We start from the raw sequence: 15,990 nt of genomic DNA on the forward strand, positions 1-15,990 counted from the left end.
TCCCTTTCTCTTTTTCTCTCTTCTCTCTCTTTCTCCCCGAGCTCTCTCCCTCTTCCTCTCGGCTTCACCACCGATTTCCCTCCTCAGGGAGACGTGGCCCTCACCGCCGGTCTAGGAGGCGTCGCACCACCCCGCGCAGGCGACCCCGAGGTCGACGCTCTCTCTCATGCCACGCCGGAGCTCCACCAACGACGCCGATTTCTGCAAATTTTCCTCCGCCGTACCCGAGCCATCTCCGGTGGTTTTAAAGCGCGATTGAGGTGTGGGTTAGCTTAATTAGGTTGTTGTGATGCCTTGTTGTTGTGATGCATTGTTGTTGTTTTGTGGTTGCTTGGTTTCGATTTGGAGGAGATTGGAGGAGAATGGATTTGGGGGAGATGCCGCCGCCTTAGGCGGCGCGTGGGGGAGCGTGGGAGGAGTAGGAGGTGGTCTGAAACCGTAGGAAGGAGGAGGAGGAGATGAGGGAGAGTTTTGGGGCGGAGGTGGCGTGATACGCTTCGGTGCCGGAGTAGGCGCGTGGGCCCCACGCACGGTCGCCCGTGAACAGTGTTCCGAAAGGCTAATTTTGTAATTTATTTTTACGTACGGTAAATATAAAAATGTGATTTACGTACGGTAAATGTAAATGTAAATATAAATTACTTTTAGTAAAAGTACAAAGTAATTTTGGAATGGTAATTCAGTAATTATTATTTACTGAGACAGTACGTACATTTGAATAGTATTTATACGTATAGAAATACGTAAACAGTATGTACTCGTACAGAGATACGTATTGGATGTGTATTTGTACAGTAATACATGAATAGTAAATACGTGAATAATACACATTACATAGTACTCAGTGAACAGTAAATTCGTAAAACCGAAACTTGCTGAATAGTAACCGATTATTACAGTTTCGGCATTTAAAGGTTTACGAAACGTTACTAAATTCTTTTCTTATCTTTTCAAGGTGATCGATAAATCAAGAAAATGAATTATCTTCGGAAATTGTGGAATTACGCTCGAGTCGATAAGGTGAGTAAAATCTCACATATTTACGAATCTACCCTTGCGGTGATTTAAGATTTTTGCAAGAGTTTTTAATATTGAATTACGACATGTATACGATATAGTGGACGTGCATTTGAATAGTATTTGTACGTACATTCCGTCGATCGGTTGACGAAGTTGGCTCATTTCCTTCCAGTGTCGATGAAGTACTCAGTGGACGTCCTTGGGAAACTATATGTGGATGAGGTGGTGAGGCTTCATGGTGCTCCAGTTTCTATTGTTTCGGATCGAGATGCACGTTTCACTTCGATTTCTGGCGTGGTTTGCAGAAGGCGATGGGCACTACCTTGGATATGAGTACAGCTTTTCACCCTCAGACGGATGGACAGACGGAAAGGGTGAATCAGGTGATGGAAGACATGTTGAGAGCATGTGTGCTGGATTTCAAGGGTAGCTGGGAAGATCATTTGAGATTGATTGAGTTTGTCTACAACAACAGCTACTATTCTAGCATTGGCATGGCACCTTATGAGGCTCTTTATGGTAGACCATGTCATTCACCGATCTGATGGGCCGAAGTGGGTGATGAGGCACTGATGGGTCCAGAGGTTTTTGGGACAACCAGATGGGCCGTCAATTGACTCATGAGGACATTTATATTTGTTGATTTTGATTTTTCGTATATTTTGATATGCGAATTATATTTTCATTTTACTCATACGAGCTATAAGCTTACCGGGTTTGTGTTTACAATCCCGGTGAACCAATTCAATGGTGTAGTGGATAATCCTGCAGGTGTTGATTAGTACAGATTGAGTGATGACTCCGGAGACTCGAAGTCGTTCGTATCCTGTTTGTGGTGAGTTTCTAGCGTGGATTTGTGTGTGAGAATTGGTGTGGATTTATTTGTGAGTTTTGTGAGAGATTGTGAGGATTATTACATTTCCATCTTATGTAATGTTGAATTATAAATTTGGTTTGTAATAATTGGTTTTCTGAGTTGTATTGAGAACTCAGTAATGATCCGCTGTGCATTTTAAATGATTTTGATTTCATTGAGATTGTTTGGTGTTTAGTGACTTTGAAATTTTGAGTTTTATGCTTGAAATTTTAGGGTCGTTACAGTACAGCTCCTCCCGTTGTATGATGATCATGTCCAACTACACCATAGATATCAGGTTCCTGGACTAACTGAATAGCTGCTTTCGCCTTGGGACAATAATTAGGCCTCTTGGGCCTAAGGTGTGGCTACAATTTCCAACAAGTCAGACGAGCATGGTTAGTATCATGACAACAAGAGCAAGGAGGGTGGGGCAGATTCCCGAAGCCTGGTGGTGGTCCTTACTGATGAAGAGGAGCTGAAGTGGCTTGCGGAATGGGTGGTGCTGGAGATCTAGCATGAATAGTAAGGCTGGAAACTGCGACTGCTCACCTGCTGAGATTCATCCTTATGGATATATGTGAAAGCGGTGAGTAGGCTAGGAGGTTCGGTCTTTTAGAGCAATTCGCTTTTCGCACTGTTATGCTTTGCATCAAGACCTTTCAGGAAATGGTGAACTTGTTCAAGCTCATTCTCCTTTTGGTACCAAACAATAACCTCCTGATTCTTGATCATGCAAGGACGTTTCACATCAATCTCAGCCCAAATATTTTCAGTGTGGTGAAATAGTGCGCCATTAGTAGTCCATCTTGCTGCATCGCCAAAGCTGTGCACATTAACTCATGAACCTGTATGAAATCAGAGTCATTAGTATATAAGCCTTCCAGTGTTTCCCAGATTGCATGCGCGGTGTTACATGCCTCCACCAAATCAACGATCTCGTCATTCATAGTTTTTCACAAGACTGACATGACAAGACCATCATCGTCGTCCAACTTAGTATATGCAACAATATCATCAGCACTAGGAGCCTTAGTGACTCCGGTAACATGCCCCATTTTGTGCATGCCTTGAAGATGAGCTGCCATAATTCGCTTCCATTTACGGAAATTAGTCCCATTGAGTTTGACGCCCCCAAAGGAATCGCTATCAGAACTCTTGATAGATACTTTAAATTTCGTAATCAGAGAACCCTCTGTTTCGTCTCCAGAACCCATGGAAAAGAATCGGTCGTGGGTGCACTTGCACTGTCGGTGCACCTGCACTGACAACAAGACTGCAAAATTTAGGCCGGACCGGTCGGGTTGGGCGAACCGGATCGAATTGAGCCTGGCCGGGTCGGGTCGGGGCGGAGAATAACCAAAAGAACGAGGAAAAAATCAGAGAGCAGCGGCGACGTTGGTGTTGATGGCGACGTTGATGGCGTCGTTTATCGGTGATGGTGATGTCGGAGGGGAGCGGCGACGTTGATGGAGCGGCGGTGACGTTAGACGGCAGCGAAGACGGCTGAGGAGTGCAGGAACGGCAATGGAAACGTCGGAAGAGGAACGGCGATGTCGTAGGGAAGCTGTGACGTCGAGATCGCGCGAAGACCGGCGGAGGGAAGCGGCAATGTCGACGGGCAAAAACGGACAAGAGTGGGAGCGGTGACGTCGACTTGTGGACAGAAAATAACAACGGAGCCGAACGAACACCGTCGGAGACTTGGAGGGCAGCAGCAACATGCGGAGGGGAGGAGACGTGAAGACCGTCGGAAAGGTAGCAGTGATGTCGACGTGCAGAGCCAGAACCGGTTGGGAGCGGGAGAAGGCAGCGGCAGAGACGTCGGCGACATCGACTGTGCTCGGGAAAAAACCCAGAAAAACAGAGCAAGAACAAAAGGAAAAATGCTCTGATACCAAGATGAAATTAATCTTGCTTATTCAACTCATTACACAACAATCACCCTATAAATAATCATATAAAGTGTTTCCACCGATTCTCTGTAATTCCCTCATTCAATCACTAACCGTGATTTACGCTAACAATTACCCTTCTCAGACTTCCCCCACCAGAAGTTCCCCAAGACAGAAGACAGAGTTCGTCTCATCACAAATACCCTTAGGGGAACGACAACAAGACATAGGAAAAGAGGGAATAGCCAGAGCAACAGATTTAATATCTCCTTCCTCGCCTGAGTTAATAACTTCTGTTTCCAACCATAAATTTTGCCCAATAGTCTCTCCTTGATAAAAGCAAGTGCCCCATTCTTTGACCTCCCCCAAAAAGTAGGCAGACCTTGGGTATACTCCAGGTTTGTCAGTCCCAATTAAACCCAAGCTAAGACACACCAGTCTCTTCATTTGATCTAGGGTGTTTGGAGAGAAGAAGATACTAGATTTCTTTGTGCTAATCATCTGACTCGAAGCTCTACAATACTCAGAAAACACATCAGCCACCCGAGAGCAATTAACTAGTGTTGCTTTCGTGAAAAACAATAGTCATCAACAAAGAAAAGATGAGAGAGTGGAGGGCAAGTGCTAGCAAACTTCACTCCAATAATATTTCTATCCAATACTTTCTCAGGTAACCTCAAGATAATACCTCACTGACCAAAAGGAAGAGATAGTGAGATAAGGGATCAGCCTGTCTCAAGCCTCAACTAGGGAGAAAGAACCGACCAGGAGTGCCATTTAGAATAATAGAAAAAGAGACTGATGACACACAAGTCATGACCAACCGAACCCAATCCAGAGCAAACCCAAAACAATATAAGATAACTTCAAGAAAGTCCTACTTCACACGGTCGTAAGCTTTATTCATATCAAGCTTAAGGTCAAACTCATGTTTATCCCCTTTCTTCAATAATCTCAAGTAATGGAAACCCTCATGAGCAAGCATAATGTTATCCTGTATGAGACCTTCAAGGACAAATGCATTTTGGTTGGGAGAGATGATATGTGTGAGGATAGGCTTGAGACGGTTAGCAAGAAGTTTGGAGAAGATTTTATAGGAATTATTACGGAGGCTAATAGGTCTAAAATGAGTGGTTTTTTTTTCGAGATTGGGGAGTTTAGGTATCACCGTATCACTACCGCATGAGTCTGATTGATGGCTTGTAACATAACCTTCCCTGCAAGGAAATCAGTAGAGGTAGTGGTAACAATGTCATACACTATATCCCAATACTTGAGATAGAATAGCCTCAGAAACCCATCCGGTTCAGGTGCTTTAAGCGCACCAAGTTGGAACGTAGCCTCCTTAACTTCTTCAATAGAAAAAGGCCAGCATAAATTAGCATTCATCACCTCCAATATAATCTGATCAACCCCTCCAAAGAATCACCCCACTCTCTAGGACCGGTACTGGAGAAAATGCCTCGAAATTGCTGCTCAAACTCATCTATGATCTGTCTCTCCCCCACCAGCCAATCACTATTCTCATTCTATATCTTCAAAATCTAATTCCTTTGTCTCATGTGAAGAGTAGAAAGATGAAAAAAGCGAGTATTAGAGTCACCCGCTGAAGCAGTCAAGATTTCTTTGGAAAGTCTAAAAGTGAAATTAAATGTGTTTTCTTGACTTCTAAAAAGTATCTTAGAGTCCAACTATATTAAATGTGTTTTCTTGACTTGTGTTAGTCATTATTATCTTGTGTTTTGTGCGTTTAGTTGTAAGGTTTAGTAGTTTATGAACATTTATTGTGAGTAGTTAAGTGTAAGTTATTTAAGAAGTTGTAACTTATGTTGTTTCTCAGTTTTTGAAATACAATAGAATCAGCTTATTCAAATCTTTTAGCTTAAAGGTCTTAGTTTCTTTCCCTTTTAGCTATTTTCTACCAATCCCCAGTTCAGATCCTATTATGACCTACATCAGCTGGTATCAGAGCCCATAGTTGGGCAAGGGCGAGGTAAACAGCCAACTTCTGAAGTTGAGCAACTCAGGAGACAAGTGAAGTTTCTAACTCAAAGAATAATTGAGTTGGAAGGTGCAAGATCTGCTGAACAGAGTGATAGCTCAAAAGCAAGTTCTGAGAACCTGTTTTATGGGTGCGCTCCGCATCGGGAGCCACCTATTCGGGAATATCAAAGGTCGGAGATGAACACCAACCCAGCATTCCACCAAGCAGCAAACAATGGACAAGGACCTGCAAAAGCTGGTAAATTTAGGGCTCAAAGTTCACCCGCAGCAGCTGGAAATCGTACCAATCCTTCAGGACCAGTGAAGCAGGGACAGAACAATGCATCCAAGCTTCGTTGTTTCAAGTGTGGAGAACCAAATCGCAAGTCCTTCGACTGCAGGCGATCTTCCTATAGCCGTTTGGACGAGCAGCTCATGATTGAAGGTGAGGTCAATGAAAATATTGAAAATCATTGGGATTCAAATGAGAATGTATGTTATTTGTTTCCTTTTGAGTTAGAAACTGAGCATGAAGATGATGTTAAAGTTGATTGGAATTCTCCACCCATCTACGATGAATATCTTGATGTTGAAGTTTTTGACATAACCAATAAGATTGTTGGTGAAGCTCTTCATGACAACAATTTCGATGATTCATGCCAAAATAGAAAGCAAGAGTTCAGATTTTCAAAAGAAGATCTATTATTCCCTGAGATGTCTACACCAAGTGATTTGGGTGTGAAAGTATTGCCCAATGAACAAGGTATGAATCATAATGCATGTTTGGTTTATGGAGGTAAAATCAAATTTTCACAAGCATTACCATGCTCCGTTATGTTTGAATTTCAATATCATGATCCATTTTGGGATGATATTATACAAGCTTCAATCAACAAGTCAAGTGCAAAGAAGAGATTATATGACATTTTGGAGCTTGATTTATTCTCGAAAGATATAAGAGCATCACAAAAGTTTCATGAAAGATTTGAGTTATGTGCCTCTTATAGCAAGATGTTATTTGTCAACATGAGGAAAGAAACAAAGAGAAGAAAGAAGTTAGGATGGCGACATTACGAGCTTTTAGATGAATCCGATTTCAATCATGTGAATTCAAGGACGAGTTTTCTACAACCCGGGGAGAATGAAGCAGTCAATATTTCTTTGGAAAGTCTAAAAGTGAAATTAAATATGTTTTCTTGACTTCTAAAAAGTATCCTAGAGTCTAACTACATTAAATGTTTTTTCTTGACTTGTGTTAATCATTATTATCTTGTGTTTTGTGCATTTAGTTGTAAGGTTTAGTAGTTTATGAGCATTTATTGTGAGTAGTTGAGTGTAAGTTATTTAAGAAGTTATAGCTTATGTTGTTTCTCAGTTTTTGAAATACAATAGAATCAGCTTATTCAAATATTTTAGCTTAAGGGTCTTAATTTCTTTCTCTTTTAGTTATTTTCTACCCATCCCCAGTTCAGATCCTATTAGGGCCTGCATTACCCGCCTTAAGCCATTTGACCATGGACCGTTGGTGCCAGTACTTCTCCTCTCTAGCCCATAAAGCGCTCAAATTCTCTGAAAGTAAACATTGCTCCCCTATACAAACAAAAGGGTCAGTAGATTGAAGATCCTCCAGTTGTGTCAAACATGATTTAATCTCAGTTTTATTGAGCTTGGAAAAAGAGTTCTTGTTCCAACGCCCAAGAGATTTCCAACAAAGTGACAGATTAGTATTCCACTGTGTAATGCTAGGGGAGGAGAAGGCAGGCACCCAGCAATCTTGAATAATTAATCTAGCCTCATCCTCATCAGCCCAACCCACTTCAAAACGGAAGGAAGCCTTACGAACCCATTCCACCACATCAGTAGTAAGTATAATTGGGTTATGATCTGACCCTATCCTAGCCAAATGAGTAAGGCAAGAATTAGGCCAGTGCATAACCCAACTCTCATTTACAAGACAACCATCTAAATGTTCTTGGAGAACCACCACTCCTCCTTCCTTTCGACACCAAGTGTAACTGGTTCCCTTATACCCAATATCCAATAAAGAGTTTGTTTCAATAAAATTGCGCATAAATTGATGCATGCCCGGAACCTAGGTAACACCACCTTCCCTCTCAAAAGAATTAACAATCTCATTCATATCACCAATTACCACCCACTAAATCTCCTCATCATGGTTGCAGTTAGACTAGTAATCCCAAAAATGAGCCTTATCCAGATCATACGGTGGCCCATAAAACCATGTCATTCTTATTCTTCTAGTATTGCTAGGAAGGGAGACCATAGTGTCAATTAAGAACTTAGAATAATCCAAAATATCAACCTTATAATCAAACTGCCACCATAAACTGAGCCCACCCGCTGTACCAATAGGGGAAACCAAGAAAATTCATCACAACCCATCTCCCTGTAAATAGTATGCACATAATCATCCTTGTTGTGTGTCTCCGAGAGAACCAACCATCTCTCGAAGTACTTGTATTGTTAAGTCTTGTTGCAAGCCTTGATAGTTCCAAGCAAGTAGATTTATTGACATGGCCCGCCCTGAGGGAGGGCAAACAGTGCTCCTGCATTGGGTTCAGGGCCCAATTTGTTTTTTTTTTCTGTTTGCTCATTTGTCTATTAATCTCATATTCTTTTTATTTGGATTTCATAATTGCATTGTTTTCAGCAAAACCTCACTTTTTTCATGCTTCCGCCGTCTTATTTTCTCTTAAATTGTTAATCTTCTCCTTTCATTATGAAGAAGACTAATAGCAAGAATCAAAGAGTTCGGTTGCCGATTGATGTTCTCCTAAATCAAAATTTCTTTCTATGCTACCTCCATAAATGGATAGACTTAATAGTGATCCTTCACAATTATTCTGATATTCTGAATTCGACGGCTTCGGTGTTCATAGCTTTATATAATCCCCTATTTTTCTTTCTAATTTTGCTAATGAAAAAGGTTTTTTTTTTAATAAAAAAATTGTACAAGGGCCCTTTTCTTTTACGCACACAGGGCCTCAAATCTCTCAGAGCCGATCATGTTCATTGATTCCAAACTACTATTGATTGCAAGTCGGTTAAATCTCCCATACCTCCAGTAGTATTCTCAAACAGTAGTACACCTCCATGTACCAATTTATCTCTTCCTCTTCCTCCACCTCTCCGACCACGACCTCTGCCATGACCAACAGTAGTAGAAAGACGTAGACCAGGGGCAGTAATGGCCTTGTACATTTAGTACCACCAGTAATATCATCATCATCAAACTGTTTATTCGGCTTTCATTTGCGCTTAGAAGATCTGTAGGTAGACTCCTCCAGTCCTCCTTACTCACAATCCTAGCCAGAGGAACAATACTAGGAGACATAAGCTCACTAGGTAACTCAATAATCTTTGGAGAAGTCCCAGACTCAGAAGACTTATCACCACCCTCCTGCAAAGCCACCATCTCTAACTCAAGGCCAAAATCAAGTTCTATAGGGTTAGGAAAGTGGGTTTCTAGTAAGATATTCAACTCTAGACTCAAAGGCCCATCTGTCGGCCCAACTCCCCTGGTTCAAGCTAATACCATTAAAACCCCGAGTAATGCTGCCATTTTGAAAAAGGGCCCCAATGGCATATGGATGAAACCTACTGGGTCCAGGAGTAATAGGAGGATTAGGAGGTCAGTTTCGAGACCACCACTGTAGTGACCATACCAGAGCGATTATTTGAATTTTTGAAAGGCAAGTCATCCCTTTTTGGTCTTGAGGTGTGTGCCTGCTCACTTTCGTTCTCCGGCACACTTTTCCAGAGCCTGCGATCCACCACTTTCTCCCTACCATTGTCAAATTTCCGGATCTGGGAACTAAGGAAGATCAACAAGGAAAGAAGATTGAGCATTGAAGGGCTTACTAGGGAGCTCTGCAACCAGTGACTCATTATACACAACTCCAAGCTTAATGATCAAAGGATGTAACTAGTATCTGCATTCTGCAACCCAATTGTTGATGACCTAAGCGACCACATCAGAAACGAAACTTATGCAGCTTCTCATAACGCAGAAATACCTTAGCCGTAGTGCATACTTCCTAGAGAGGTTTACAGAAGTAGCCAGATGCCTTGATTAAGGTTCTAAAACTCGCTACTCGGTAGTCGGTCGGTCGTCCGGCCGGTGAGTAGTGAGTAGAGGAGTACTCGGTCGAGTACTCGGGGAGTACTCAGATTCTAATTTTTGGATTTTTTTAATTATTTTTAAAACATATAATCTAATATATAATGTCCAAAATAATAAAAATAGTCCATAAAATATTACAATATTTAAGAGATAATAATGTCTAAAAAATAAAAACAACCATTAGTCTATTACAATAACATAAGTAATAAAGCAAACCAAATTCAATTCTTGCAAACAATCCCAAGCATATGTAACTATGCCTCAAATTCTTCTTCTCCATATCCATCTTGTACTCCCTCCAAATCCGACTCAAAATCAAAACTCAAGTCATCTATTTCCTCTTCATCATCGGATATAAAATCATCCTCATCAAGTTCCCTAATTTTTTGGATTCTAGGACCTCTCCTAGGCTCTAAGCCACCATCCACTCCCAATTCCTCTCCAACCCTTTCACTAGGAAGATCCGAAACAACCCTAAAATCTTGCTTTTTTTTCTGACCGATTTGGACCCGAGTTGGACCCGAGTTGACCGAGTTGGACCGAGTACTCGGCCGATTTTCTTCCCGCCGAGTAGAGGCACTGAGTAGGTCAAAATCGCCTCAGTAACCGGCCGAGTACCGAGTATTCGGCCGAGTTGACCGAGTTTTAGAACATTGGCCTTGATGCATCAAAATCAATCCTCAAGCGCAAGTATCCCCTATTTCCAACAACCACAGGATCCTCCACCTCGATTACAGAACCAAGCATCCCACCCAACTTCCTACCGTTAGTCTCTTTAAGTTGTTCATGAGAAATACCATGAGCTTGAATCGAGTAAGTTGCCCGCTTAGTATTAATTTCTCCAATTCTTTTAACGGTGCTGTATGTGATTATTTTAGAACGCAAAATGCATGACGTTTGCTAGCTTCATATATTGTTGTATTTCTACTGAGAATTGATGGTAATTCTCCTTTCGTTCTTCCCCTCTTATGTCATTTCGTTTCTTTTTCGTCCTTATCCCACACTATATGGTTTTCTAATTATAATCGTATTTTTAGGGCTAAAAAAGACAAATAAGAGGATTGCAGCTTAGAGGCTTCCAATTTTTTTTCGCCTTGAGGTATTTTTAACACAGGCCGGCCCTGGTCGTGTTAGATGAAACTCTTAACTTTAAGTTCTAGAAAATTCAACAACTAGCTAGCTAGGAACATTAAATGTTTAGCCGTGCATTCGATCGAAAGCCATGAAAAAAGTGAAGTCTAATAGCTTGTAGTCTGTAGTTATCTTTAAGATTAATGAGCTTCGGTGACTAATGTGGGAGGGCAATAAACTGAATTAGAACTACGTTATCTTCAAGTTTCAGGTGTAACAAAAGAGATACAATTTTAAAATGAGAAATCTGACTGAACTACTCTGATTAACAGTATTTGATAGAAGTCATGCATAGACGTGATAGAACAAGTTTTAATCTATTCAATATCTTGCGCGCACAGCTAGTGTATAAAAGAAGATATTAGAAAATAAGCATTGTATGCAAGTCATACAGTAACTTATTGTTAAACATGATTTTAATCAAGAATTTATACAGAAAAACATAAATGTGTGCGTACGTAAGCTAATTCAGGCCACTAGGGTTTGCTAGGTTAGAGTTTGACGGTGAAATGTACCTATTATTTTTCCAAAATAATTGCTAGGGTATCACTACCCCGAATATATATATATATATATATATATATATATCCAGAGTGAAGCTTCACTCTGAAATTTCAGAGTGAAGTTCTAATTTTGGCACACTTTTCGGTCAATTTTTTTCACCATAAGCGATTCAATATTTAGGTATGTTATTCAAGATCATCTCTACAAAGTTTCATCCAATTTGACAATGGTTTGAGCTTTCAAAATTGATATTTACACGAACGGTTCACGTTGAACAGTTTTAATTCATTCATTGATTTAATCTAATTTCAATACCTTAACGATGTCCGAATTAGGTGAAATTTTGTAGAGATGATCTTGGATAGCATACCTAAATATTGAATCGCTTATGGTGAAAAATTTGACCGAAAAGTGTGCCAAAATTGGAACTTCACTCTGAAATTTCAGAGTGAAGCTTCACTCTGAAATTTCAGAGTGAAGCTTCACTCTGGATAAGGACTGTATATATGTGTATATATATATATATATAGCCTCGTTCTAAAATGGACGTCTCTATGTTTTCAACCCTCAAGTGTCGTTTATGGTGTATATCTAGGCATACAAAGAGCATATGCTTCCAAGGATGCGTCTCTATGAAGATGAAGGCTACCTCAATCTCCTTAAAGTTATAGCCGGAGATCTCACTTGAAACTTCAAGTATGGATCAAGGTTTCCGCAAACTGGTAGCTAGCGACTTAACCGGTAATCAAAAGCTCAAGATTGAGGCTTGGCCTCCAGTTGGCAAGAGAAGAGCCTCGGTGGCAGCTGATCGTGGCAAAAACAAGGGACTTCCATATTTCAACGGCACTACGAATGTCCTGTCCTAAACCCATATATATATATATATATATATATATAGTTTATATCCAGAGTGTACATTTACTTTGAAATTACAAAGTGAACATTCAATTTTAGCACACTTTTTGGTCAAATTTTTTCACTATAAGCGATTCAATAGTTGGGTATGTTATTCAAAAATATCTCTACAAAATTTCATCCAATTCGGACATCGTTAAGGCTTTCAAAATTGAGATATACACAAACGGTTTACAAAACAATTTTAATTAGAGATGATCTTGAATAACATACCCAAATATTGAATCGTTTTATGGTGAAAACATTTAACCGAAAGGTATGCTAAAAATTGAATGTTCACTCTGTAATTTCAGAGTGAATGTTCACTCTGGATTGGGATTATATATATATATATGTGTGTGTGTGTGTGATTTTTCTCAGGTGCGGAGGTTCGCACCAATGGTTTTGGTGCGGATTTCCATTTTTGCACCACTTTTCAATCGAATTTTTCCATCTCCGCCGTCTAGTAACTAGATAATATTGTGTCGATCATATCTGCAAAATTTAAGCCAATTTAGTAATTGTTAAGGCCATCAATTAAACTCGAAAAACAAATGGACGAACTGAATTCTATCAAACTTGAACCGTTCATGTTTATAACAGAAAAACGCAATTTTGAGGGCCTTAACAATTACTAAATTGGTTGAAATTTTGTAAAGATGATCTGCACATATTATCTAGATATTTGACGGTGGAAATGAGGAAATTCAATTGAAAACGATGCAAAAATGGAAATCCGCATCAAAACCATTGGTGCGGACCTCCGCACCCAAGAAAGCATTTTTTTAGTATTTTAAATTGATAGCTCATCAACCAACTTTTCGATTACATTTTCACATCTTCATTTTCAACTTTTAGGGTCTAATGTGTAGATCACTTGTGTAAAAAATTTTGTCAAAATGGTGATTGTTAAATAATCAAACTTTGTGAAAGCAATGGACGCATCAAATCTGTAAAACCTGAACCGTTCATGCTTATAAGTTTAAATCTCAATTTTGAATGTCTTAAACACCTCTATTTTGGCTGAACAGTTACAGAGATGATCTACTCATTAGACTCTAAATGTTGAATGGTGGAGATGTTAAATTGTGATCGACGTGTTAGTCAAGTGACATATCTCTTTAAAAGACCCAAAATAAAAGAATCACTTAATGAATGACCATATATATTATGTCAAACAAGTCATTGCTTGGCATAATAAGTTCAATTCATTCATTTGGTGGCCGGTATCCAAATTTCCAAAGACAGCTAACGAAGATGGTGATGTTGAATGCTCTTCTAGTTTTCTAGCTACTAATTGTTTTCAAAACAATTTATTCCTATAATTTTAGTCAATTGATCTTAATTTTTCTGATAAGAGAAGCTGTTGTGTTGGTCTGTGTAACAAAGTTTCATATTTATTAATAACGAATCACACGTTGCGACATCAAAATTCACAATAGATTAAAACAAACCCTAGCTAGTTCTCTTAATTTTACAGCCCACTAATTACATAATGAGATACTATAACAGGCAAATCAAGTAGCTGTGGTGCATTCAAGAGGAAGTCCCTGTGGGAAGCGCTTGGTATCTTTGCAGTAATCGTAGATCATATAGTTCTTCTGAACCCATTTCATTCTTCCTTGCCCAGTCGCATCTAAAGATTGGGCGAACCATGCCCCTTTTGAAGAACTAGAAGGAGAAGAAGAACAAGAGGAAGAACCAGAAGACCAAATGCATGCTTGTGCGTTGAAGTTTCTGTATGAGGCTGTGAATGGAGATTTACTCCAGTCTGTCTTCACAAGTCCACCGCGTGTTGCCCAATCATCTGCGTTCCAAAGGCTCGAGTAGATCCACATTGCTTGGTTCTTTGGGAATGGGATTCCTCTCGATCCTAAGTTCTTGAACTCTCGAATAGGTGTTCCATCCACAGAGAATCTGTTGATGACAAATATACAACACATCCATATTAGATATACGTACGTAGTATATTTTTCATATCCCTCCGGAAGTACAGTCTAATTCTATTTGAAGGTTATTAATAATGTCTAGCATGATTTATTTAACCATCATTGTCACAATTATAAAAACATTAGCCACCTATGAAGTAGAGAGAAATGAAGTTATATATATTTACATGATGCTTTGAGGGTTCCACAAGATGGAGTAGGTGTGGAAGTCTTTGGTGGGATCGAACCAAAGGTAAAATTGCTGCTCTCTATTACCCTTGCCTTGCGTAAAAACATTAGTGTGTAGAATATAAGGATCTCCGCTTAGGTTGCCAAGAAATTCAAAGTCTATTTCATCATGAGCCGACCCCAATGAAGATAGCTGAAAATTCACAGAAACATAAACTCATAAAGACATGCCCTGATGTCCAACGGCCAAAGTAACACAAGTTCTCGATATATACGTACATATATATATATATATATGTAGTTTAAATGTTTAACTGGACATAAAAAGAGTCGAGGACGTCTTATATTGAGTATACTCACATAGTAAGCTGTAACGGTACCGGCGGAGTTACCAGGCACGAGCTTAATCTGCATATCGATTTTTCCAAAAAGATACTGATTCCTGGACTTGAATCCCGACCCGGAAGTCTTGTCAAGGGAAAGAGTGAGTAGCTGCGCATTGTTGAGTATTTTGGCGCGTCCATCGCCCCACGTTATATCGAAATCTTGGTTGAAATTACCAGCCGATACGGCCAACAAGATGTTGAAGAACATCACCAGAACTAGAGCACATATCTTAGCCATGGCGTTTCAGACTTTCAGTCAGATACTGAAATAATAAGACAAAGAACAGGCAAGTGTTGGATGATATGTATGCATGGGAGATGGCGAGGGTTTATATAGTGGTGGAAAGGAGAAGGAACTAGGCAGCTGCATGTAGCAGTAGTAGTACTACTGGTGGTGTTGAAGTGGTTGGGAAATATGCATGCGTTTGCAGGAAGAGATTTGGGTTGACTTGGCTTGGGTGTATGTGAGGAAGTTTCGGACCAAGGACAGCTAATAAGGATGAGAACTAATGACGTCTAGATTTTATCGAATTGCAAATTGCATGGCCATCCATGATGGCTATTGGGAAAGATAATATCTTCTTCTCCGATGAATAATATGGTCTTGAATTATGTATGAGAATTTGAGAACTGAGAAGCTACGTTACGTAGCTGGAGGCTTAGAGAGGTTCCATATCCCTACCATACCATATATCACAGCTGTAGAAGTCTTGTTGATGTGCTGTTAATTGACTTTGAGACCAATTAAGTCTTGGATCACTGGCTAGTACGCAACTTTCCTAGTTGCCTTCATAAGAAAGCAATATCAAAGCTTGAACTTGGAATCAACACCCCCCCCCCCCCCCCCGGCAGACGAGTTTGTGAAAAAACTGAAAAATTGATGGACGTCCCCCCATACAATACGATCAAATCATTTCTATTCATAGCTCCGGTTTTGGTTATATTTTCCCCCGATCTCCAAAATTAGAGAGTTCTAATGGATCGTCCCGATTAATATAACGATGATTAATAGAGTAATACGTGACACTTTTGTAGTGGTCTAATCATAGTACTAGAGTGA

The 15,990-nt window shown here is 40.0% G+C and overlaps 1 protein-coding gene across 1 annotated transcript; it reads right to left on the bottom strand.

Moving 5' to 3' along the window:
• Positions 1 to 13,808: 13,808 nt before the first annotated feature.
• On the bottom strand, positions 13,809 to 15,212 carry LOC126790190 (probable xyloglucan endotransglucosylase/hydrolase protein 23). The gene is made up of 3 exons (XM_050516345.1): positions 14,905 to 15,212; positions 14,544 to 14,737; positions 13,809 to 14,344 (listed from the first exon to the last, which is right to left on the bottom strand). Exons 1-3 carry the CDS (start codon positions 15,166 to 15,168, stop codon positions 13,945 to 13,947), a joined length of 858 nt encoding a protein of 285 aa, XP_050372302.1. The 5' UTR covers positions 15,169 to 15,212; the 3' UTR covers positions 13,809 to 13,944.
• Between the last annotated feature and the right edge of the window lie 778 nt (positions 15,213 to 15,990).

This window comes from Argentina anserina, chromosome 4 (assembly GCF_933775445.1).
Source record: "Argentina anserina chromosome 4, drPotAnse1.1, whole genome shotgun sequence".
NCBI lineage: Eukaryota > Viridiplantae > Streptophyta > Magnoliopsida > Rosales > Rosaceae > Argentina > Argentina anserina.